The following is a 21045-nucleotide window of genomic DNA, read 5'->3' on the forward strand; positions in this document are numbered from 1 at the left end:
TAGGGATAACAGGGACTGGACTGAACCATGGATGTATGGTATTACCGCGTGAGCCCTACCGGATCCTCCCGTCTTGGCTGGGAGCTTCTATTATGGCGATCTGATTGGGCAATGTGGTCCATCCGCCAATCCGATTACCGTATGATTCTTTCCACGTAACATATTAAAGTACAAATGAGCGTATGTACACAATTACATCCGAAACAGCTCCCCCTCATTATATACCACCATTTATCCATCCCACATCTACAGAAGCACCGCAGCGACAGCCATAACCACCGCGACTCCACTACCCACATTTTTCGCCGCACCACCGGTAAACAACGGCTCGGTTCCAGTGGTACCGCTAGGGGAAACAGGAACTCCCGACGCACTTCCCGTGGGTCTGGCGTACAAGGTCGACGAGGCCCGGACGGATCCAGTACCAGTAGGGACGCGGATCAATGGGGTGCTAACGGGTCCGGAAGGCGTGACGGCGCCGGTCGGGACACGGAGGGAAGTCCCCGCGGAGCCCTGGGGCTGGCTGAGGCTGCCAGACTGGCTGGGGAGGGCACCGGAGGGCTTGGAGATGGACTGGTTGCTAGTGACGGTAGCAGTGATGGTACTACCAGTCTCGGTTCCAGTAACGGCGTTGCCGGTGTTGCCAGCGTTGCCAGCGTTGCCAGCGTTGCCAGATCCGTTGTCGTTAACTGCTCCAGTAGACACGGCACCCGTAGCAGTAGGAGGCAGCGTGAGCATCACGGTAGTAGGCGTCGCCGCACAGTGAGTGCAAACAGTTGCGACCGTAGTCCATCCCACGGGAACAGATGGCTCCGTGGTCGGGGTTGCCGGCACGGCGGTCTCAGGGCAATAGGTCGTGGTGTAAGTAGTGGTAACCGTTGTGAATCCAGTAGGACAGATGTCAATGTACGAAGTCACAATCACAGTGGTGATCGTCTTGGACTCTGTAGTAGTGGAGGGAACACCAATGACCGAGGCCGAAGGAGTGATTGCAGGGCTGGATCCCGGGACACCGACCAAAGACGAGGACGCGCTGGGAACGACAGAGCTCTGCGAACTAACAACAGGAGTGGAAGTGGTCGAGCCAGACGAAGACTTGGTGGAGACCACAGGCTTGCTCGTTGATGCAGTTGGCACCGCAGATGAAGTGATCTCAGACTTGGAAGTAGAGACAGCCACGGAGCTCGATGGCGTAGGCTTACCAGATGTGGTGGGCTTGTTAGAAGCAATCACCGAGCTTGATGACTTGACTGGAGTAGAAGAGCTAGAAGCAACCTGAGAGCTCGACCGCGAGATTCCAGTCGAGACAGGAGAGCTAGAAGCCTTGGGTGTGCTCGACACAACTGGCGTGGACGTTGTCAGGGCCGAAGAGGAAGTCAAAGAGTGCGATTCAGTTGGCCTCCCGGAAGCAATTGGCGTGCTCGATGGAGCAACAGAGCTGGAAGAAACTTGCGAGCTCGACTGCGACATCTCAGTCGAGACAAGAGAGCTAGAAGCCTTGGTGCTCGAAGTTGCCAGGACGGAAGACGAAGTCGATGCAACAGGCGAGCTCGAAGGAGTGTGGGTGCTAGATGGCACTGGGGTCTCCGAAGAAATCGGGGAGCTTGACGGGACCGGGCTGCTCGGGTGAACAGGAATGCTGGACGACGATGGTGTCTGGGAAGGAGTCTGCGAGGGAGTAGGCGTGGGCGTAGGCGTAGGCTTAGGACCGTACCTGTAAAGGATCGCCTTCATGTTGTCCGCATAGGTCCCACCATTGATGACATTATTGTCAGATGCAGTTGCCTCCCAGAGCATAATACCACCGAAAGTCTCGGGATACTTGTTCATGTACTTGGCAACCAAGGGCTCGACCTCGGCAGGATTCAAGTAGAATCCCTCAATAGCCATGCCAGAGCTGGCAGGCAGACCAACAAGGAGCTTCGCGTCAGGGTTAGCGCTGTTCTTGATGACATTCACCCATTCGTCGAAGTTGAATCCCGGATTCCCATTGCCCTGCACAAAGTTCCGAGCAGAGCATCCTTCAGTATTGTAAAACTGGACCCAGACAAAATCGAACGCAGCGTTGGCAATGGCGTCGCCCAGTTGAGCATCGGGAATAGGGCATTGGGGCGCGCCTGAGATGTAGAAGGTCCGGGAAGGGTCCTCTGCGAAATGCTCGCGGAGACGGTTGATCATGGTTGCGTAGCCTAGGACACCAGCCTCATTAGTTTTAAGTCAACATAGGCGCATGCTAGGGTCAACGTACCATTTCCACCACCAACTTCGATATCAAAGTCAAATCCATCCACAACAGCATCACCAAAGGGACGAGGGCTTCCAAGGAGTGCCAACTTGTTGTTGTTTGGACCAAACGAATCCCAAAGTAAGTCGGCAAACTTAATAGCCGACTTATCAGACTCGATCTTCTGCACCGAGCCAGAATCACCTCCAAGCGAAAGGAAGACCTTCTTGCCCGCCGCCTGACAAATCGGGATATCCTCCGCCAATTGATGGCAACCCGTGAGGAACTGGGTCGAGGTATTGCCAACATTCAAGGTCAGACCATCACACTGGTTACCGAAGTTGGTACCGGGCATTCCCAGAACGCCTTGGTCGGGGAAGACATTGACGAAGCCGAGGTTGATAATGTCCAAGGACGTCTCATGGCAGAAGTGGCTCAGTCGTGACTGGTTGGTACCTTGGCCCTAGTGAAGTCAGCGCAACGTCACGAGACCTGTCGAATATGGACGTACATAGTAGACGGCAACGTTGGTCTTTGCCTGTGCGTCAAAAGCCGAAGCAAATGGGGCCAGTGCCAGGGCCCCGACAGTGGCGACAAATACACTGGATACCATGGTCTCAGTTAAAGAATGACTACCGGGTCAGGTTAAGTCTTGCTTAACGAATGACAAGACAAGAAACGAAAGGACGCAGACGAAGGCCTACTTGAAGGGAATGCCGCACGAATGAACCGACTGGCATTCAACAGCAACCGGTCGAGGACCGTGTATATATGGCCAATTCGCCTCCAGGCATCTACACCCCTCCAGGCTCCCAACCCATCTGTAAAATGAGCATTCAGGCACCGCAATCTAAAATGAACTCAAATCGGGGCACCCTGCATGAACGAACCTAGCACGGCGGTTTTTCGCGCTCGACATCCCCGTTTAGCGCAGTCACACAGGAACTAAATGATACGAAAAAGCTTAGGGCGCTGCGGCTATTGGTCAATGCCGCAGTAGAAACATCCGAGTGGCCACAGACCGGAGATATCCACGGCCAATGTCGTCGATGAGCCAGTAACAGGCTCTCGCGGCGATATTAGACCCGGTGCCTGTTCATCGTGGAGCCATGGAAGAGCCGCATCCGTTTAGATAGAACTTCCAAGGAGGGTCAGCGTGCTTGAACAGGGAAGTGTAGGAAAGTCAAGTGCCCACCTGGCGTAGTCATCTAGATCCTGGTGCATAGCGGAGGGCCTTGATTGGTATCTCCGGAGTGTACCGTGAGTCAGACCTAACCGAACTGACTCGACTCGACCAGATACCCATAGCGAACTTCTTTGAGCTGCTCTTCGAACATAGAGAAATAAAGACAGAGCATTGACAGTTAACAGTAAGTGTAATAATCGGCAGGTACAAAACCGATCCACGGACAGGTCCCGTGACCAGCCCATGGACCCTATTCTTGGCATTCCCGATGTGGCTAGTCTGTATCCTTCAGGAACGCCAATAACAGGGTATCAAATGCCCCCTATTTCCCAATCAGGCCGATTAGCCGACTTACATACACTAAGTAAGTACAAATGCTACGGAGACACCGGGTACGAAATACGGATTTCCGCAAAAGACAGGAAGTCAGAAAAGCTTGAAAAATCTCCTGTGTACTAGGAATTGCCATCCAACGTCTATCATAATTAAACCCTCTTTGTGTGTTTGAGAAAATCTCGCCGGGATCCTCCCGGATCAACGTCGGCCGGTCCACTGTTTTCTGGCGTGGCTGTTTTGGGTATGAGAAGGGTTTTTTTTTGCGGTGTGCTTTGTTCTTAAAATGGTATCATTCTGATCAGTATCATGCTACAGGGAATAAAGAACGGTACATAACCCAACAATTGGACTCTTAATTGGGCTCATAATATGCATCTCGTATCAATGCCAGAAGCGAGTATCTCCGAGATAAACCCATTGGGCTGGCCGGGCCTGAAATGTCGTCTGTGCACCGAGCCTCATCTTATGGAACCCTAAAGCGAACTAACTCGGTGGCACTAGTTGTACCCACTAGTGGAAACCACAGGATACAACATTAAGGAACTGTTCTAAACAAAGGAAACAAAAAGAAACAGAGCCCCTGAACGGCTAATGGAAAACCAGATTAAGCATCTCAACCATCAAACTAATCGACCGTCTCCCCTCCTCCAATACCCCGTCCATCGCCAGAAACGGGTGCGGCATTCCCTTCATGACCTGCAAATTCACCTCCACCCCTGCGCTCTCCAACTTCGTGCCATACTCCTCCCCTTCCGTCCGGAGGACATCCAATTCACCCACCATGATCAAAGCAGGCGGTAACAACGACCAATCCCCGGTATAAAACAGTGGACTAGCCTCGGGGTTGGTACGGTCGGCCTCGTTGGGGAGATAATGGTCCCGGTACCATTCCATCTTCGCCGCCGGGAGCGCGGGCGTGTGTTCGTATAGCCGGAATGCGGAGTTAGTAGATACCGTCGCCGTGTTATCCGTGACAGGGACGGAGAGCAATTGTGCCAGAAACCGGATAGGAGGTGAGAGCGTTAGGGCTTTCTGGGTCATGATGCAGGCCAGGTTACCACCCGCCGATGAGCCTCCCGTAGCCATTCTGGAGGTGTTGACCGAGAGTCGCGAGGGGCCCTCTGCGAGTAGCCAGAGCAGTGCTTCCCAGCAGTCGTGCACAGCGGCTGGCCAGGGATTCTCTGGTGCTAAGCTACATGGACATGAGTCAGTTCACGTACGCGCGGGTGCGAAAAAGAAAGGGATAGTATGTAGGATAGACGTACCGATAGTCCACCGTGACGACTACACAGTTACTCCTCGCGCAGAGATTCGTGCACACCGTATTTTCCGTGTTGATGTTTCCCAATACCCATCCTCCACCGTGGAAGTACAACATCACCGGCCATCCAACCCCCGGCTTCTCACCCTTGGGCGTGAACACGCGAACCTGGACATCCGGTCCCTCGGTAACCCGCCGTTGGATGGCGATATCCTCCGTCTTACCCACCTCCAGCAACGGACCACCACCCGGGATCAAAACACCGCTAGTTCGCGATGCAGCGACGGGCTGAAGATGCACTTGTTGAAGGTTGATGACATGCTGGTTGTAGAAAGCGACGTATTCAGGATTCAAAAGGTTCTTGACGGACTCATGCAAGGGATATGGTGGTTGAGGGTGGGAGGCGGACATTGTCAATAACTATTTAGTGTTGTTTTCGGTTAATCGTGGTAGTAAAGGTAACCGGGTCCGGACGCTCTTTTAAACCTGGCGAGGTCATACCGCGCTGTCGTAGATGTTGCATTCCAATGCGGTTTCATTCCTCGGTCTAGGTTGCGTTGCATTGCGGGGTTGAAGATAAGAGAAGACCTACAGGCTTGCATTACCCCGCTGGACATTTATTTAAAAGGGAAACTCTACCCTCTTCTACTCCTTTCCCTGTTTCTATCTTACAATTGTCGAAGTTTGATACTGAATATACACAATGTCTACCAAAACCCCCATCCTGACCGATAAAGCACCCAAGCCCTTGCCGGGCATCTACTCCCAGGCCATTGTCGCTGGAGGCGTTGTCTACTGTTCCGGTGCAGTGGCCATGGACCCAGAGACGGGGAAGATCGTCGATGGAGATGTCAAGGCTCATACGGTGCGTCCCATCTATACATGCTGTTGGTAATGATGAAGTATGCTGATAGTAACAGCACCAATGCATCAAAAACCTGACCCATATCCTCGAAGCCGCCGGATCAGATATCAACAAGGTCGTCAAGGTTAATGTATTCTTGTCTGATATGGATGACTTTGCCGGTATGAACTCGGTGTACACACAGTACTGGGGTGATGTTAAGCCATGCCGGACGTATGTATTTCGTTGTGGTATATATTCTCGGGAGTGTACTAACTTCGTCTAGATGTGTTGCCGTCAAGACACTGCCTTTGAACACTGATGTGGAAATTGAGTGCATTGCGACGCTGTAGGTGGATCTTGTACATAGATTGCATGTAGAATTAAAACTGAAGACCATTCATTCCATACCATGAACATTTGGACCGATCATAGGGCGATTCCTTCCAAGTGAGAACGAACCATTTTCAATGCCCTCTCAAAGTCTTCTGGAATAGCGTATTTGCGCCGCTTCAGCGAATCAACATCCACACTTTTCGGATTCGCTCCTCGCTTCAACAGCAGTTCCACCAGTTGCGGCTCTCCCCAAGCAGTCGCCCAAGAAAGTACCGTGCATTTATCTCCATCTCGCCCCTGTATAACGTTTATATCTGCCCCGTTATCCAGCAGAAAAGGCACTATTTCCTTATCTCTCTCCTTACAAGCCAAAAGCAGCGCCGTCTCTTCAAATTTATCCCTCTCATCGATATCTGCTCCTTTCTGTAGAAGTAGAGATACAATCTCCTTGTGACCACAGGACGTAGCCCAGTGGATTGGATGCTCTCCCCGGACATTTTTCACCGTCATGTCGACCCCCTTCTCCAGCAGTAGTCGAACAGTGGTTTCTTCACCTTCACAAACTGCATTGTAGAATTGTACTTGTCGAAGCCACTTCTCAGCATCAGAATCTAAGCCCTGGTGCTTTAGGATGACCTTCACGACCTCCTCACTCTCATTCATTGCTGCTTTCTGCAGAGTCGTTTCACCATTGTTGCTCTTTAGCTCTACCTCTGTGCCATTCTTGAGAAGCAGTTGTACCATCGCACTTTTCCCTAATCCAGCTGCAGTATGCAGAGCTGTTGCGCCCTTGCCAGCTTTTGCGTTGACATTGGCTCCTTTAGCTAATAAGAGCTGAGCTATATCTTCAAGCCCCAGCATACTGCTAGATGTAACGCTGTCCATCCGTTATTAATGGGTCCCTCGACTGCCTTGGTGACATCTGCCCTATGGTCGATCAAAAGTTCAACAAGTTCGAGTAACCTATATCCGTGATGCAAAGGGGTATGGCCATCTTGACTTCCAGCTGCGTTCGCGTCTGCTCCGTTTTGCAGTAGCAACTTTACGATTTCGATACTGCCGAACTCGGCGGCTACAGCCAAAGCAGTATCGCCATCACAATTTCGCCCATCCAAGTTGATGGCTCCGGATAATGCTATTTGTGCCACTTCCTGGAAATCCCAAGCACATGCTGTAAATATTGGAAATTTTGTGGACAGAGATCGGCATTTAGCTTATATTCCAATAAATGAGCTTCATCGGGGTGTAGCCTCTGCAAAGCAGCTGCCCAGATTTCCAAGCACGTGATAAAACTATTGCTAGGCTCTCCAGTGACCAGGAACTTCTTGAGGAGGCCCTATAGTGGGGTTCCTTTTCCCTCATTCACCAATGCGAAGCTACAATGGAATGGCCAATACAATGCTGTATAATCAAGCAACTCGTCGGTGTCGGTGCCATCTTGAAAATTGCCAGCAAGCAAATACAATAGAGAAGTCATTGCTGCCTGGTTGTGTGCGTCGACGGTGGTATGTCCATGCTTTGTACCGTTCATCAGATATTCTCGAACCGAGAGATGTGCAAACTGGACTAGCTGATTATGATCAACGATGATGAAGTTGCTGCAAATGTCCAGAATGTAGTCTGCACCGACCTCCTCGTCGACGTTGCCATCGGGATCTAGGGATACCGCTTTCACGAGCATTTCAATGCTCAAGGGTCTTTGGCAACACATTACCCATTTAAATGCTCGCTCTGCAATACCACGGTCTTCGGGCTCTGGCGTATTCATGTCATAAATGTCGTCATATACGTCCCCCAATACTGGCATTCCAACTTCTTGGTCAAGCTTTTCGAGTTTTCGTTTGAAAGAGTCTCGGCGCTTTATGGTAGATTTTGAACTAAAGGTGTTCAGTTGCAGCTCAACCCATCGGAACCTATATTATATGTTAGTAAAAGGTACGTACGGGCTTCAATCTTGGCACTCACATTCATTGAGCTCGGTGGCTCAATGTCTCGGCCATCTCGTCCTAAGATCCAATGCATTGCACTGAGCTAGACGCCGCTTATTCCGTTTCATCTCGGTGTTGATAAAGAAATCAATATCTTCCTTGCTGTCCAGGCCAATCTCGATCCTAGCACTCTCCGGAAAGACCTGCTGCACAGGAACATTCATTCGACTCGAAAGAAGGAATTTGACCTTTCCCTGACATGCGGACGCTATCTCCTCCAGATAAGACAAAAGCTCGTAAAAGTCAGAACATTCGTCTAAAGCGTCAATGATGATTTTAGTGTGATGATGGGATGGGATGGGATGAGCTGAGTTAACAGCTCAACGCAGTCATCTGCCAGCAGCTCATTCCCCTCATAGCCCTGGGCTTGCTGCGCTTCTCGGTATCTCTCTTTGACGATGGGTGCAATTGAGATATTGTCTATGACCAAGCTAGTTGACGGAGAAGACTTCGAAGAACGGTCTTCGGACTGTTTGCATCTTCTGTCGCTTGTTTTTTTTTCGAACAGTAGAAATATGCGACCCGATCGGCTTCTTTGTAGAGAGGAAGCGGTGTTTTCAAAAAATGTTCAATAATAAGACAGCTTTAATTCTTCTGTTAGTTTTTCACTAGAGAACTCTTGCCTGTGCCAACTAAATACACAACCAGAGCAACTTAGCAATGGAGTTCGACTGGGAAGATGGCTTTCACTCACCTGGTCCGCGCAACCACAGTATTGATAGACTGTCATCGTCGGCATTGCTCCACGACTGGAATTCTTCCCGGCAAAAGAGCCATTTCCGTGAGTTTGCGTACTCGCGGTTCAGTTTTCCGTGCTCTAGAGTCCGGGTATGATCGTCCTTGGGAGGTGCGCTTGAAATCCATTCCAGGATGGCCATATTCTCTGCTCAATTATTAGCCGTCTGTGCATGAATTAATGATCTCTACATACCATGTCGATCAGCACGGTTCATGAGTGCTTGACTCTGCTCATATATCTGGTCCAACTGATGAGACACATTTTCCATCTGTTGATCCTGTTCTTCCAGTGTTCTCCAGTTCGCGGTGTTGAATCATCTGCTCTGTTCAGATCTGTAAGCAATTCTTCAAGCTGATGTGAGGGATGGTCGAGATACCTTCGGAATCAAATATTTGGGTAAAATTTCTGCACTCTGCATCTGCCCTCAGAATGTCCTGCAAGAGTCCGTTCCAATCGTCGATCTTTGGAATTGCTCTCGCATACTGTGCTGAAAGGAAGAAACATGTTAGATATGCGTGATATGCTTGATCGAGCTAGAATGAACTCACTTATGGTGTGTCGCTTGAAGTGCAAGGTAATCGCTACCTGGTACGCCAAAATATTGGCGTAGAGATTGACGACCTGCGCTCTGAAGTCTTTGTTGAGTTTTGTATCTTGGTGTTTTTCTCTCTGTTCAATATATATCTCTTCAACTTTCGTATATCTTGTGATTATCGGGGAGATTTGAGCCAGCCCCTAAAGCACAGCAGCATTTTACTCGCTGCCACTCCGTACGAACTGTTGCACTTAGCCATGTCTTTATTAAATTCGTAGAATGTAAATAGGTACCTGCAAAATCAGATTGGCACCAGCCCCAGCAACTCCCACGTGCGACGGGTCGAGACTCGCCGCAGCAGATCCCATATTCCTGAACACGATCACAGCTTTGGGTATACTGTCCATGGCTTTCCGTACCCTAGCCTTGTCGCCCTCGTTCCGATTTTTCCAAGGAAAAAGTACATTTCGATCCTGTATTCGATTTTTGCTGGCCTCAATTGACTGCGCTATTTGGTTTGACATGTCCGCGCGGGATAAAGGTCGTTTCTGCGTTGCCAGCATCTCCTCCAGCTGTTTGTATAGTTTGGGATCTTCCGCGCGTATCTTTTCTGAGGCTTCTTGCCAACATGATTTTCCGCATGCGATATCATCGCAATAGGATTTTTGCTTGTCCATTATGCCGGATTCAATTTGCATGTATTGGACCTGATCTATGTCATGAGTAGGCCCTTGTCAATTGATGTCTTGGAAGGCGGGGGGGTTCCAAGGTAGGATGGGGCTGAAGACGAGGCTGAATGCTGATTTCTTCGTGTATTCTATAGGCACTAAGACGAATACGATCATATGCATGATCATTCATGCTCTTAGTGGATTACATTTTGACGAGTATTCAGTGAGAAGGCTCGACTCAGCAGTGAGAAAGAGAAAGAAAGAGCATAGATTAATGAAGAGTTATGTCTGTATTAGATGTATTAAATACGGTAATTATACTATATCATCTGTATTTATATCACGTGCGTCTTTCCTGTTTAGGACATCAATAGCACGAAAATGCGTTGTGCACATCACTCCAAATGACCAATTATTGCTTTGCCCAATCCGCTTGCTCGCCAGGGCCCAAGTCAAGGATACACTCCAACGTCTGTGCAAATTCCAGGTCTGGGGTTATCAAAGGTCCTCGTATCGCTCCGTACTGAGTACGGAGGAGTACTTTGCCCCCCGAGTGATGACGACTAGGGTATAGATCGGAGATGCCAAAGTTCTGTCACGCATGCATCTGGAGAACTTATTCTTTGCTTTCCGTTGGGGAAGGCAGGACTTTTTTCTCATGCAGATGTACAGCTAGGGGAATGAAGGGATAAACCTAGGGATAACGGTGTGAGTATTTAAGAGGACTTCACTCCTCTCCTGGCGAAGAATAACCTGCATTGACTATCTCGATTATTTTGTATCTATACCACCATCATGCGCCTCCACATTACAACCATTGCTGGTCTTTTTTTGCCGGGACTGTGCTCCGCTGCCTCGGCAGAGATATGCACATCTAGAGATGTGCTCGAGTCTCTGAACAAACTGGAATTAGACGCTCATAGATCGATTGATATTATCCGCTCAGAAGACCCAGACTCAAACATCGTGGCTAAACACCCGGTATGTGAGATACTACTGTTTTGTTGGCATCTGTTTCATTAGCTAAGACCTGGCCTCCGTGTCCAACGCCTTCTAGCCAACTGAGAATACCTTCAACAATTTGGTCAAGTACAAGAATCGCGATCTGACGTGCACTGCTGCCCCCCTCCCTCCGCAAGAACAGCAGGTGATCTGCCACCAATACAACGAGGTAAGCAGAAGAGACGCATCTGTCTGGTCCATGTTCCCAGGCACTAATGATTCTGGTCAACCACAGTATGCCAAGGTGCAAATCCGACCATTCCACACGGCCCTACACGAAAAATTCTTCTACACATTAGTCTCCAACTCCTCTACGGCAGAAAGTTTGTACAACACGGGTGAGACTTTCAGAGCGTTTATATTGGTAAACTAGCCCCGGATTCTAAGTGTCTACCTTATGCTCAGGCTAATTTTGAATCAGCCCTTCTCTAGGAAGCTTGCCGCAGTTGCACCTGACTGCGCCGAAGACATGCTCAACGGCAGGAAATTAATGCTTGCCTATGTTTATGGCTTTCTGGATATGTATCTTCCACCCAAAACGGAGCTGTAGTTGATGTCTGGATGTTAGGAAGTCAAGTTCCTGTAATATAGATCACCACTCAACCAAGTCAAGATCATAGCTTCAAAATTTTTCATATAAATTATAAAGATTGGTGCTGGCATAATGAAGCATAGTAAAGACAGTTGTGTCTGTATTATATGATTAAATACGGCAATTATACAAAATTATCTGTATTGATATCACGTGGGTCTTTCCTGTTTGGGATTGACGGCATCGCTGGACTTCACTTCTTTTTCACCACCAAAACACTCATACAACTCCGACAAAAACCTCCTAGAAAGCACTTGAATCCCTAGAAGGCTTTGTTGCCCTGTATCCTACATTCACAGGAGCGTTGGTGTGTCAAGGCTGTCTCCTATCTGACGGGATGGATGGGATATCCCTCCAGGGACCGATGTCTCAAATCGTCCTTACACGCGGTGACAGATGTGATACTACTTTTCGAGACACCTGTCTAGCCTTTGCTGTCTGAATCATAGCTGCCAACATTCTTGTTCGATACTAGGGATCTCCCATCCTAGGTACCATCCTGGCTCAAGCCGCTCAACGGCGCACTCTTGTCACAGATGGCATTCCAATTATGACATCTTTCTCTAGGAGATCGATCCTGTGCAGTATCCTTCATGCATCTCACACGCGATCAGGTCCCGATAGGATCTGTTGGTGCATTCCTGCCCCTCGTGCAGCCGTGTTATCGCGTTTGATTCTGTCTTTTGCTGTCTTCTTTTTAAATGGCGTGGATCTCTATATATCGCCCTCTTTAGTCTTTGTATTGTACTTGTTCATTTGGAAATTATATTATCCTCTCTTTGGCTCCATTGCCTTTTGATATTTTCTCTACCTCGCATCGACTGTCTTCTCATCACTGCATCTTTCCAGCTCTAAGAGCTGTTGTCGTCTCATGTTCCGCGCCAAACCCAGCACGATGGTGAACCGACCAGTATTGCCAAAGAATAGAGGAGCCTGGACGAGAGTTGTGATCTTCATCTCTCTCTATGTCTTGCTTCTAGAATCGCTCATCGAATGGGTCCTGATCCTCTATCTCTATGGCATCAAACGGGTCGATTCCAAGATGATGCCGAGTCTGACCCTCTCCCTAATAGCGGTATGCTTTACTCTCCAAAGGTACTAGAGTACTGGTACTGACTGGATATATAGTCATTCTTTACGGTTCCGCTTCTGTCTATTCATAGTCTGCTGGCGTGGCAATTTAACAAGGCCGGGCGTGGGCCGCAAAAGAATGCGCTAAGCACTATTTCTGCATATGCCCTTCGATTGAATGTCGCTATCTGGCTGGCAGCCAGTGTTGCGGGTCTGGTCGTTGTTTCCCAGCAAGCCTCATGTCTTCCGGATGATTCGAATGTCAGTTATTGGAGGGTTGGTGTTAGTTGTGCACTCCACAGGGCGGCAGTTATAGTGGCAGTGTTGTCCTTGTAAGCCAGACGACAATTATTGACTGACCTTGGCTAATAATGTACTGTTGCAGCATTACTATTTGCATATATTTCTGCTCAAGAGAGCTCTGTGACCGTCCATACGATGTCTCGTTACTTGGCCTCTACAATCAACAGAACAGAACCCGCGATGGAAGCGTCACATCCAACACCAGCTGGGACAGCGAGAATACCCTGAAGAACGACATGCTGTACTATTGTCGCCGTCCAGAACCGACATACGGTGGACCAGGTCTACATTGGCCATCGAACGACGATACCATGTTTGAAAAACCTGAAGACGTTACCGCTATTCAGCCAGCACCATTTCGGGCAAAACCTCAGCTAAAGCTCAGTACGACTCTCATTCCTGAAGCTGCAGAATTCAGATCGGGATCTGTTTCTCCCATGGCTGCTGCGTCTGAGATGGACCCTGTTTCTCGTACATCCACGATCTTGACCTCAGGAACCAACGAGCCTCCTTTGATTGCAGAACTACCAGCTCCAGATGTTCCACAGATTCCTACAAAATTCAACCATAAGCGACAAAAGTCGTCCATGTCACTCAGAAAGTTCCTTCCCAGATCTCTTCCGATGTCTCTCCCTTTGTCAGATGATCCCCAAATCCGTGCTCTCTCAAATCCAAACATATACTTCGACCTAGAGAAAGAAGCAGAAAAAGCATTCCTCTCCGACTCATCCGAATCATTCCAAAGACCAACCTCCCCACCAAACCCACGCCCCGGAGATATTCCCAAGCACCAAAGCTGTCCAATCATCCAGCTAGACTCCCCACAACAAGAAGACCACCAACGAACAATGACAATGTCCTCCGCTGATGCCCCCGAAGTCGTCGACCCAGAGCCGCAGAAGACCCAACGATCCAACACTGCCACCGCACACCTAAACCAGCCCCTTCCTCGCTCTACGAACCACCCGCACCACCCCAGCCAGCCCCGCTCCGTGCCCTCGACTCCTGTCATCCAGTCGTTAACCCAGGGCCCTAGCACCGCCAGCGTCCACTCCGGCGCAAGACTCATTACTATCTCTCCCTCGCCAGAACCACAACAACAGCAATCCGACAGACCCCGCCGTCTCCCCTCCCGCCGGTACAGCAACAGCATGAGCAACGGCAGCAATGCCAATGCCAACAGACGATCAAGCCAGCCATACCAATTCGACCAGTCCCAAATTCCCCGACAATTCCACCGTCCGCATCCACACTTCAACTACCCGCTCCGTCATAACATCGGGACCGTACCGCGCAGGAATGATGTGGAGGTTGTTTATCCGAGTACGAGACGATCGAGGAGTAGTACGTACGGTGGGATTGGCTCGATTGTGCCTTTGGATAGTATTTTGGAGTCGAGGGTGTCGTTTGATGAGGTGCCTGGGTGCGTGAGTCCGGATGATCATGGTGTTGGCACTGGTGCTGGAGTTGGAGTTGGAGTTGGTGCTCATCTCATCGATGGGAATACGTATCGCGGGACGAATTGGACGGGTAGGCCTGGTTCTGGGTGTTGATTTACAGGTCTGCTGGCGGGCCATCATACCTAATTCGAGGAGAATGTGAGGGGGAAGAAGGGGATATTGTTCTTGTTGAAATTTCTAATTTGTATTAGATAGGGTTTGCGTTTGTTTGACCGTTGTTCTATGATACCATTTTACTTTGCTTGATCTTTGTATATCCATTTTGAATCGATTGTTTTGGTTTATTCGACGGTTTTACAATTGAGAAATATAAACACAATGCATTGAATATCAGACAATACCCAGACCAACTCCAACCATCCCTATCCTACCCAGTGATCATTTATATAGTACAGTAACACCCGAAAAAGAATACCCAAGGTCAATCACCGAAAAAAAACAGGACAAAACGAGAACCAGAAAAAAACTCAACTATCACCTCCGCGCACTCGCACTCGCACTCCCATTACCCTTACCATTCCTATTAGCATACTTATACCGATACCCCTGCCTCACCTTCCTCCCATCCTCCGCATACACATTCTCCTTAACACCATCCCCAACCTCCTTTTCCCCCCACGTCCACAAAAGCGCCTTCCCCATCCTTTCCCTCTCCCGCAGCAACAACTCAACCCTCCTCTCCCACTCCTTTTCACGCTTCTCCACGGACCGAGCGATCTTCGCGTCCATCGCTGAGCATGTTTCGTCCTTTGCTGCGATTATGGATTGCAGACGCTCGACTTCGGAGGATAGGGTGTCGAGGTGCGGGTCTTGGTCTTGGGTGGTAGAGGTGGTGGTGGTGGTGGTGCGGAGGGATTGGAGGTCTGAGCGGAGGCGGGACTCGCGCTTTTCGGCGGCGGAGAGGAGCGTTTGGAGGGTTTTTAGTTGGGTTTTGTGGGAGGCTTGGAGGGCGGCGATTGTTTGGGTGGTATGGGTGTTGGGGTTTGTGTTGGGGGGTTGGGTGTGCGGGCCTGGGGGTGAGGGGGGTGGGCTTGGTTGTTGGAAAGTGGTGTCGTTTTGGTGTTGGAGGCGGTCGATTGTTTGGAGGGCGGTGGAGTGGTCGGTTCTCAACTGTTGGAATTCGCGCTGAACTCTGTCAAAGTTGGATTTGAGGTCGTCGGCGCGTTTGGTGAGACGGGTGTTTTCAGTTTCGATTGATTTGAAGAGGGATTGGGTTTCGGTGGCTTGGTCGCGGGATTGCGATAGTTCTGCTTGCAGGGTCTTTTCGGATTGCGATTTTTCGTTTAGTTTGTTCTGCAGCTTTGCGATTTCCTGGCGGAGATACTCTAGCTCATATTCCCTGGTAGAACTTCTAGGACCCGGGAGGAAAGGTTCTGGTTCTTCCTCCTGCGGGTCGAGATCCTTGATGAGGTCTAGAATCTCGGTAAAGGTCTTCTGTCCTCCTGTTCCGGAGGGGAGGTCTGCGGCCATCACTTTGAGAGCGTTTTCCTGAGCTGTCACTTGGGACTGTGCGCGCGTCAGGTCAGCTTCAAGGGTGCTGTTCCTCTCCTCCAATGGAGCATTTTGGGTCTCGAGGGAGGCAATCCGGCTTTCGAGAGTCTGGTAGTCTGTGTTTGCGCGATCCACATCGGTCTCCAGCTTCTCAATTTCCAACGCTTGGACATCGACCTGTGCCCTGAGGCTGTTGATTTCTGTGTTCTTCTCTCGAAGCTGCTGCTCCTTGCCCGTGGTCACCTCCCGGAGCTTCGCCATAGTTTCGTCGAGAGTTGCATCGCGCTTCTTCAATTGATCCTGGGACAAGCTGAGCTGTTCGCGGAGATGGGCGATGGTGTCCAGTCTTTCAGCATCCAAGCCAGACATATTTCGATTCTGCAATTCATTTTGCATTTCCTCCATTTGCCTCCGGAGAGCGCCAATGTCGGTCGAATTCATGGAATTCCGGAAGGACATCTCCCTGTTCTGGTTCTGCTTCTGCAGCAACTGTACTTGTTCGCGCAAGAGTTCCTCATCGCTGCCCTGCACCTGGAGTTCGTCAAGCAAAGCGGACTTGCGCTGCAATTCCGTCTGGAGATGCCGAATCTGCTCGCCAGCGGAAGCGGCTTCACGGACTCGATTGTGGTTCTTCTCCAGTTGTTCATCTCTATCCCGCAATGCCTGCTGTAGATCTGCGATTTTCTGCTGCAAATCTTTAGTCCTCTCCTCTTCGAATCTGCTGGAAAGACTCCGTTGCCGTTGTTTCCGGACGGATGGGGTGACTGCTGGTTCCATTTCATCGTTCTCCTCGATACCTTCCATATGTGTGAAATCCTTGGCGATTCCACTCTGTGTTCTGTGAAGGAGGTGGGAGGGAGTCGACATGTCGACCGGGGGACCGAATTCACTGTATTCGCCAAGTTCCGCCTCGTTTTCTGCAGATTGCAGTTTGGAGTTCTGCTCCTGCTCCCGCGCATGTTCCTTTTCTTCGTTTTCGTCCTCGTCATGTTCCTGCTCTTGTACGCGCTGCTCTTCCGGTCCCCTCTCTAGCCTATCCTCGTCGTCGTCTTCCCCCATCAAATACTTCTCCAAATTCGCTGTAAAATCCTCCGGCCCACCAACCTCTGACACCTTATCCTCATCCGCAAACCACTTCATACCCGGCAACATATCATCATCCTTATCACCCCCCAGCCTCCCAAAATCAATCGAATACTCCGCAAGCCGTGCATCCAAATCAGCCATCGCAGCACGATCCGGCGACGACGCCCTCGACAACACCGGCGAATCGATCTCGCGTTGCCGCGCAACATCTCTGTCCTCTTCCTCGTCATCATCCGAGTCTTCCGCGTCATGTTTTGCCAAGCGATCGAGAGTCGGGCTTTGCGGGACGGGCGAGCCCAGGGGGGAATGGGATTCGGATTCGGGCGCTTCGCGGGCGGGTGTTGGTGGCGAGGAGGGCATGTTGAAGGGTGTGATTAGGGTTGATGTACCGATTGTGTCGTGCGACGTGGGAAATGGTGAGGAGTAGCCGGTGTTTGCCATGGTGGAGGGTGGATTTTGATGCGCGAGTGGTTGAGGTAAGGGGAAAACAAAGTGGCTTACACCACAAGGGGCATAGTTCGGTGGTTTGGTTCGTTGTTGCGATGTGTCAGATGATCTGTGATACGCGATACAGCCAGATAGAAATGATAGGTCTTATTTGCGCAAGCGATGGAACTCGAACTGATGTTTTGGATGTGGTCGTTGAGTTCGAGAACGCGCAGTATTGATGTCTTTGGTGCCTTGATAATGAGGCATGAAGAGATAAGGCAAATTACCTACACCGCCTACTGTTAATGGACTAGATAACCTTCCTAAACGGGTACTTTGTTTATTATCGTAGTTTTCTTCAAACTGACGACTGTTTTCTGATATTGAGGCTCTGGACTCGGGAATGAGATACTTCCCTTGCGCACTTCCTTGTATCTATTTTCCTACTAATGGTCGCTAACGGTCTGTAGCCCGCACATCGATCAAAACAGCCTGTTCGCATTCATTTTCCATGACAGTTATAGTGGAGTGTTCACCAAAAGAACAAGTTCAAGCAACTCAGTCGGGAAGTCCCGTCTGGCAGAATCTTATGGTCAGTTTCTCTTAATAGCTGCTGAGTGGTTTGAGTTGTAGATGTACATATCATGTTAAATCCGAAGAGGATGCTATTGAATTTGTCTACAGAGTACCCCTGGGTACGATTGCCATGAAATTACCAATGAAACACCGTTAATTATCCAATATTATGCTAATATACAGACGACATAAAGTAGTCAACTAACTACGCAGAAGCAGACCGTTCAAACCCCGGAGGTGCCGTAGCTGGATCAACCGGTTCTTCTTCCGGGACTTGATATTGTTGCTTGGCTGCCTTCCTGGAGGCATGTCCTCCGCGAGAAGCTATTTCATGCTGCAGAGGGTCAGCACCCGCGTAATCTAACCAGCTGGGCAGTGGATGAATATACCTGTTTCTCCGGATCCATATTGTGGAATCCGCCAACGCCGCGCGCTTTTCCACCCTTCTTACCACCTTTGCGGCCGGCTTCAGACAGTTGTTCTCTGGGGCGATTGGAAAAGTTGCCGGGATTGGGATGGTGGGATGCGGTTGCGAATCGGCACGCAGTCCAGGCAGTGGAGGGGTTTGGAGAACTGCGGAAGAGGGGGGTTGGGCGAAGGATAAATCGTTGCATTATGCTATGCTTATTTAACTGATTGGAATGGGGCTTTTATTTCACATTTGGATTTTATCTGCTGTAGAGAGCAGGGTGCATGCAGTGCTGTATATATAAGCTGAAGTTCTCGCAATTTGCCTTTAGCATGGCACTATGGTTATATCAAGCGCCACGCGAGAAATAGGACCCGAATGCTTCTAGAAATATGACGGATGCTTGAATTCATTAGTTGACTGGGCTATTGGTCGGGAATGTTGTCCGTCACGAAAGAACGATGTCATGTCAATGTGGTGGAGAGTGTACCATACTTCCACCATCTCTCCTCTTCTTTTCTTCCCATCCGAACTGTCGCTTACCATGGATCACGGTTATCATATCAAAGATATACAGTGGCTCTCTACAATTTGTCCATCTCTCGAACTGATCTTGGACGAGATTGGCCTTCTAAACTGACACCATCTTCGCCTCCTTCGCCTCGAAGGCAAAGATAGCAGCACGAAGGCGTCAAAGAATAGCAGACAGCCAATTCAATCCACATCGGCCGATGATGACCCTAAGAAAATCATTCAAATGATAAGGGCAGTGAAAATCACATGTTTGACCACAATGACATCATGTGCCTCGATAGCCCAGTAATCTATATCGTCAATGGTAGTGTACATATCGAACATGATTCCCTTGGCGAATGATTTTAGATGCATCGAAAACAATCACTGAAAGTATATCGGGGTAACAAAGCCACGAGTCCACTTCAAGCTTCCAATTTCTATAACCAGCATGCAAATACCAACAGCCACGCTCAAAATTCCATATGTGTAAGCATGCCGCCTGCGTAAATCAGATAATTCCAAAACCCAGGTACTGACGGTTGTAAGACAACCGCAAAATCCGTCCATGATGCCTTCCAGAACCTGACAGCCAATGAAACTGCCACCTCCCAGGGCAGACGAACTTATCGACGCACGCTGCAGAGAATAAGCCATACCTAGAATCATAACCCCGCTCACGTTCGCTGTGAAGGTCCCCAAGGGAAAATAAGCGATCCGGTCGTTGAGTTGTAATGACAGGAAAAAACGTGCCAAACAACCAACAGGCGCAAAAACCAAAGAAAATAGCATTGGGCTCCGCCACAGTTCGGGACTCCATATATGCAGTAGTTCATTCTTAACATCATCTGGAAGATGATTTCAAATAATTTGAAGACTTATGTCAACAGCTGCTTGTTGAGAGGTATCTAGCTTGGGCCTAAATTCCTGGATCAGTGCTTTGTATGATTGTATAGCTCTTGTATAAGCTGGCAGATGATCTTTTGCTTTTATCTCAGACTTGGGTGACACTGAAGAGGCAGTCTCCCTGGACAGTTCTCCTGCACCAGCCAGAAACTCAGCAGACATTCTCCTTTTGCATGTAGACCAAGTACATCTGTAACCATATATTTTGCACCTGGCGCAAACTGGCTGCTGCCCGTCACACTACACCAGCAAAACATTAGAGCAGGAAATATATGCAGTGTAGAAGTGACCCCGACGGGAGCAATCATGGTCTCCTGAAATGCCATCTTGTTGCCCGAATGTACTCCCCCGTTGAGGACATTGAAGAATGGAACGGGCATCACGTAAAGCTTTTTCGCTCCTGATTCCTGGCGAAGGAACTCGTACAATGGTATATCCTAGAGAGAGTCAGTCCCAACAATGAATCTACCAGAGCTTTATCTATCTTAGCTTACCAAACATGCTACCCCTGCTCTAGCGCATGCCATACTGACCCCCAGAATAGCATTGGCTCCCAGTTTACTTTTATTTTTGGTATTGTCCAAGTCCTTTAGGAGCGCATCAATCCTTTTCTGGTCCGTATCTACCCTGAGCCCACTCTTGATCAAAGCAGGTGCAATAACCTCCTCTACTTTCTGTACTGCTGTCTCGACACCCTTCCCGCCATAAACAGACAACTTGTTATCCCTTAACTCGGTAGCTTCATGCGCGCCTGTGGAGGCACCAGAAGGAACAAGAGCGCGGAAAGTACCTGATTATTGTTAATGAAACTTTCTTATCAGAATCACCAACTTGGTGTCGACTTGCCTCTATCTATAGTCAGGTCAACTTGAACAGTGGGGTTTCCTCTTGAATCTAATCGCTGGGCTGCTTGGATGGACCGAATCATTTTAGAGAGTTGTAGTTGGTAGGCCTGTAAGCGTGCGTGTGGGAATGATTCAGTTACGGCCGGGAATATACCCATTGAAAACCAATCTATAAGATTACCGGTGATGAATGATGATGTCAAAATATTGTTGTCCTGCCTTTCCCGTCTTTGCCGTGGTGC

The 21045-nt window shown here is 49.4% G+C and overlaps 11 protein-coding genes across 11 annotated transcripts; 3 read left to right on the top strand and 8 right to left on the bottom strand.

Annotated features, from left to right (window-relative positions):
- Positions 1-246: 246 nt before the first annotated feature.
- On the bottom strand, positions 247-2837 carry chiA1 (class III chitinase ChiA1; the record flags this gene model as incomplete). The annotated part of the gene is made up of 3 exons (XM_022549420.1): positions 247-2189; positions 2249-2687; positions 2736-2837. 3 exons carry the CDS (start codon positions 2835-2837, stop codon positions 247-249), a joined length of 2484 nt encoding a protein of 827 aa, XP_022396308.1.
- A 1226-nt stretch (positions 2838-4063) lies between these two features.
- On the bottom strand, positions 4064-5486 carry ASPGLDRAFT_52411 (alpha/beta hydrolase). Its single transcript, XM_022547750.1, has 2 exons — positions 5012-5486; positions 4064-4938 (listed from the first exon to the last, which is right to left on the bottom strand). The coding sequence occupies exons 1-2, from the start codon at positions 5416-5418 to the stop codon at positions 4335-4337; spliced, it is 1011 nt and encodes a 336-aa protein (XP_022396309.1). The 5' UTR covers positions 5419-5486; the 3' UTR covers positions 4064-4334.
- Positions 5487-5573: 87 nt separating this feature from the next.
- ASPGLDRAFT_948469 (putative L-PSP endoribonuclease family protein Brt1) lies at positions 5574-6242 on the top strand. The gene is made up of 3 exons (XM_022550565.1): positions 5574-5872; positions 5928-6085; positions 6138-6242. The coding sequence occupies exons 1-3, from the start codon at positions 5711-5713 to the stop codon at positions 6202-6204; spliced, it is 387 nt and encodes a 128-aa protein (XP_022396310.1). The 5' UTR covers positions 5574-5710; the 3' UTR covers positions 6205-6242.
- Positions 6243-6280: 38 nt separating this feature from the next.
- Positions 6281-7179, bottom strand: ASPGLDRAFT_180491 (ankyrin repeat domain-containing protein; the record flags this gene model as incomplete). Its single annotated transcript, XM_022542968.1, has 2 exons — positions 7151-7179; positions 6281-7049 (listed from the first exon to the last, which is right to left on the bottom strand). Exon 2 carries the CDS (start codon positions 7046-7048, stop codon positions 6281-6283), a length of 768 nt encoding a protein of 255 aa, XP_022396311.1. The 5' UTR covers position 7049; positions 7151-7179.
- Positions 7180-9482: 2303 nt separating this feature from the next.
- On the bottom strand, positions 9483-10376 carry ASPGLDRAFT_948482 (uncharacterized protein). Its single transcript, XM_022550566.1, has 2 exons — positions 9743-10376; positions 9483-9691 (listed from the first exon to the last, which is right to left on the bottom strand). The coding sequence occupies exons 1-2, from the start codon at positions 10145-10147 to the stop codon at positions 9668-9670; spliced, it is 429 nt and encodes a 142-aa protein (XP_022396312.1). The 5' UTR covers positions 10148-10376; the 3' UTR covers positions 9483-9667.
- A 340-nt stretch (positions 10377-10716) lies between these two features.
- ASPGLDRAFT_85683 (uncharacterized protein) lies at positions 10717-11760 on the top strand. The gene is made up of 4 exons (XM_022550345.1): positions 10717-11101; positions 11178-11291; positions 11358-11486; positions 11544-11760. Exons 1-4 carry the CDS (start codon positions 10916-10918, stop codon positions 11670-11672), a joined length of 558 nt encoding a protein of 185 aa, XP_022396313.1. The 5' UTR covers positions 10717-10915; the 3' UTR covers positions 11673-11760.
- An 846-nt stretch (positions 11761-12606) lies between these two features.
- ASPGLDRAFT_158638 (uncharacterized protein) lies at positions 12607-14770 on the top strand (the record flags this gene model as incomplete). The annotated part of the gene is made up of 4 exons (XM_022542418.1): positions 12607-12789; positions 12843-13117; positions 13171-14103; positions 14239-14770. 4 exons carry the CDS (start codon positions 12610-12612, stop codon positions 14639-14641), a joined length of 1791 nt encoding a protein of 596 aa, XP_022396314.1. The 3' UTR covers positions 14642-14770.
- A 252-nt stretch (positions 14771-15022) lies between these two features.
- Positions 15023-15190, bottom strand: ASPGLDRAFT_52402 (putative spindle pole body associated protein SnaD; the record flags this gene model as incomplete). The annotated part of the gene is made up of 1 exon (XM_022547749.1): positions 15023-15190. One exon carries the CDS (start codon positions 15188-15190, stop codon positions 15023-15025), a length of 168 nt encoding a protein of 55 aa, XP_022396315.1.
- A 3088-nt stretch (positions 15191-18278) lies between these two features.
- ASPGLDRAFT_52417 (KGG domain-containing protein) lies at positions 18279-18906 on the bottom strand. The gene is made up of 2 exons (XM_022547751.1): positions 18520-18906; positions 18279-18464 (listed from the first exon to the last, which is right to left on the bottom strand). The coding sequence occupies exons 1-2, from the start codon at positions 18742-18744 to the stop codon at positions 18336-18338; spliced, it is 354 nt and encodes a 117-aa protein (XP_022396316.1). The 5' UTR covers positions 18745-18906; the 3' UTR covers positions 18279-18335.
- Positions 18907-19448: 542 nt separating this feature from the next.
- On the bottom strand, positions 19449-19760 carry ASPGLDRAFT_102423 (FluC/FEX family fluoride channel; the record flags this gene model as incomplete). The annotated part of the gene is made up of 1 exon (XM_022539427.1): positions 19449-19760. A coding segment is annotated over one exon (312 nt), but the record flags the coding sequence as incomplete, so codon positions are not given.
- A 281-nt stretch (positions 19761-20041) lies between these two features.
- ASPGLDRAFT_136436 (uncharacterized protein) lies at positions 20042-20886 on the bottom strand (the record flags this gene model as incomplete). Its single annotated transcript, XM_022541456.1, has 3 exons — positions 20042-20395; positions 20453-20748; positions 20790-20886. 3 exons carry the CDS (start codon positions 20884-20886, stop codon positions 20042-20044), a joined length of 747 nt encoding a protein of 248 aa, XP_022396318.1.
- Positions 20887-21045: the final 159 nt, after the last annotated feature.

This window comes from Aspergillus glaucus, assembly GCF_001890805.1.
Source record: "Aspergillus glaucus CBS 516.65 unplaced genomic scaffold ASPGLscaffold_29, whole genome shotgun sequence".
NCBI lineage: Eukaryota > Fungi > Ascomycota > Eurotiomycetes > Eurotiales > Aspergillaceae > Aspergillus > Aspergillus glaucus.

What these genes read in the sequence shown, in the direction of transcription:
- ASPGLDRAFT_52417 (XM_022547751.1), bottom strand. Translation starts at nt 18,744, where the DNA reads ATGCAACGATTTATCCTTCGCCCAACCCCCCTCTTCCGCAGTTCTCCA. An exon ending in ATATGGATCCGGAGAAACAG is followed by an intron (nt 18,465 to 18,519) that starts GTATATTCATCC and finishes GACCCTCTGCAG; the next exon opens with CATGAAATAGCTTCTCGCGG.
- ASPGLDRAFT_948482 (XM_022550566.1), bottom strand. Translation starts at nt 10,147, where the DNA reads ATGCAAATTGAATCCGGCATAATGGACAAGCAAAAATCCTATTGCGAT. An exon ending in GTGCCAATCTGATTTTGCAG is followed by an intron (nt 9,692 to 9,742) that starts GTACCTATTTAC and finishes TAAGTGCAACAG; the next exon opens with TTCGTACGGAGTGGCAGCGA.
- ASPGLDRAFT_85683 (XM_022550345.1), top strand. Translation starts at nt 10,916, where the DNA reads ATGCGCCTCCACATTACAACCATTGCTGGTCTTTTTTTGCCGGGACTG. An exon ending in ACATCGTGGCTAAACACCCG is followed by an intron (nt 11,102 to 11,177) that starts GTATGTGAGATA and finishes AACGCCTTCTAG; the next exon opens with CCAACTGAGAATACCTTCAA. An exon ending in CTTTCAGAGCGTTTATATTG is followed by an intron (nt 11,487 to 11,543) that starts GTAAACTAGCCC and finishes ATTTTGAATCAG; the next exon opens with CCCTTCTCTAGGAAGCTTGC.
- ASPGLDRAFT_52411 (XM_022547750.1), bottom strand. Translation starts at nt 5,418, where the DNA reads ATGTCCGCCTCCCACCCTCAACCACCATATCCCTTGCATGAGTCCGTC. An exon ending in GTCGTCACGGTGGACTATCG is followed by an intron (nt 4,939 to 5,011) that starts GTACGTCTATCC and finishes ATGTCCATGTAG; the next exon opens with CTTAGCACCAGAGAATCCCT.
- ASPGLDRAFT_948469 (XM_022550565.1), top strand. Translation starts at nt 5,711, where the DNA reads ATGTCTACCAAAACCCCCATCCTGACCGATAAAGCACCCAAGCCCTTG. An exon ending in GAGATGTCAAGGCTCATACG is followed by an intron (nt 5,873 to 5,927) that starts GTGCGTCCCATC and finishes TGATAGTAACAG; the next exon opens with CACCAATGCATCAAAAACCT. An exon ending in GATGTTAAGCCATGCCGGAC is followed by an intron (nt 6,086 to 6,137) that starts GTATGTATTTCG and finishes AACTTCGTCTAG; the next exon opens with ATGTGTTGCCGTCAAGACAC.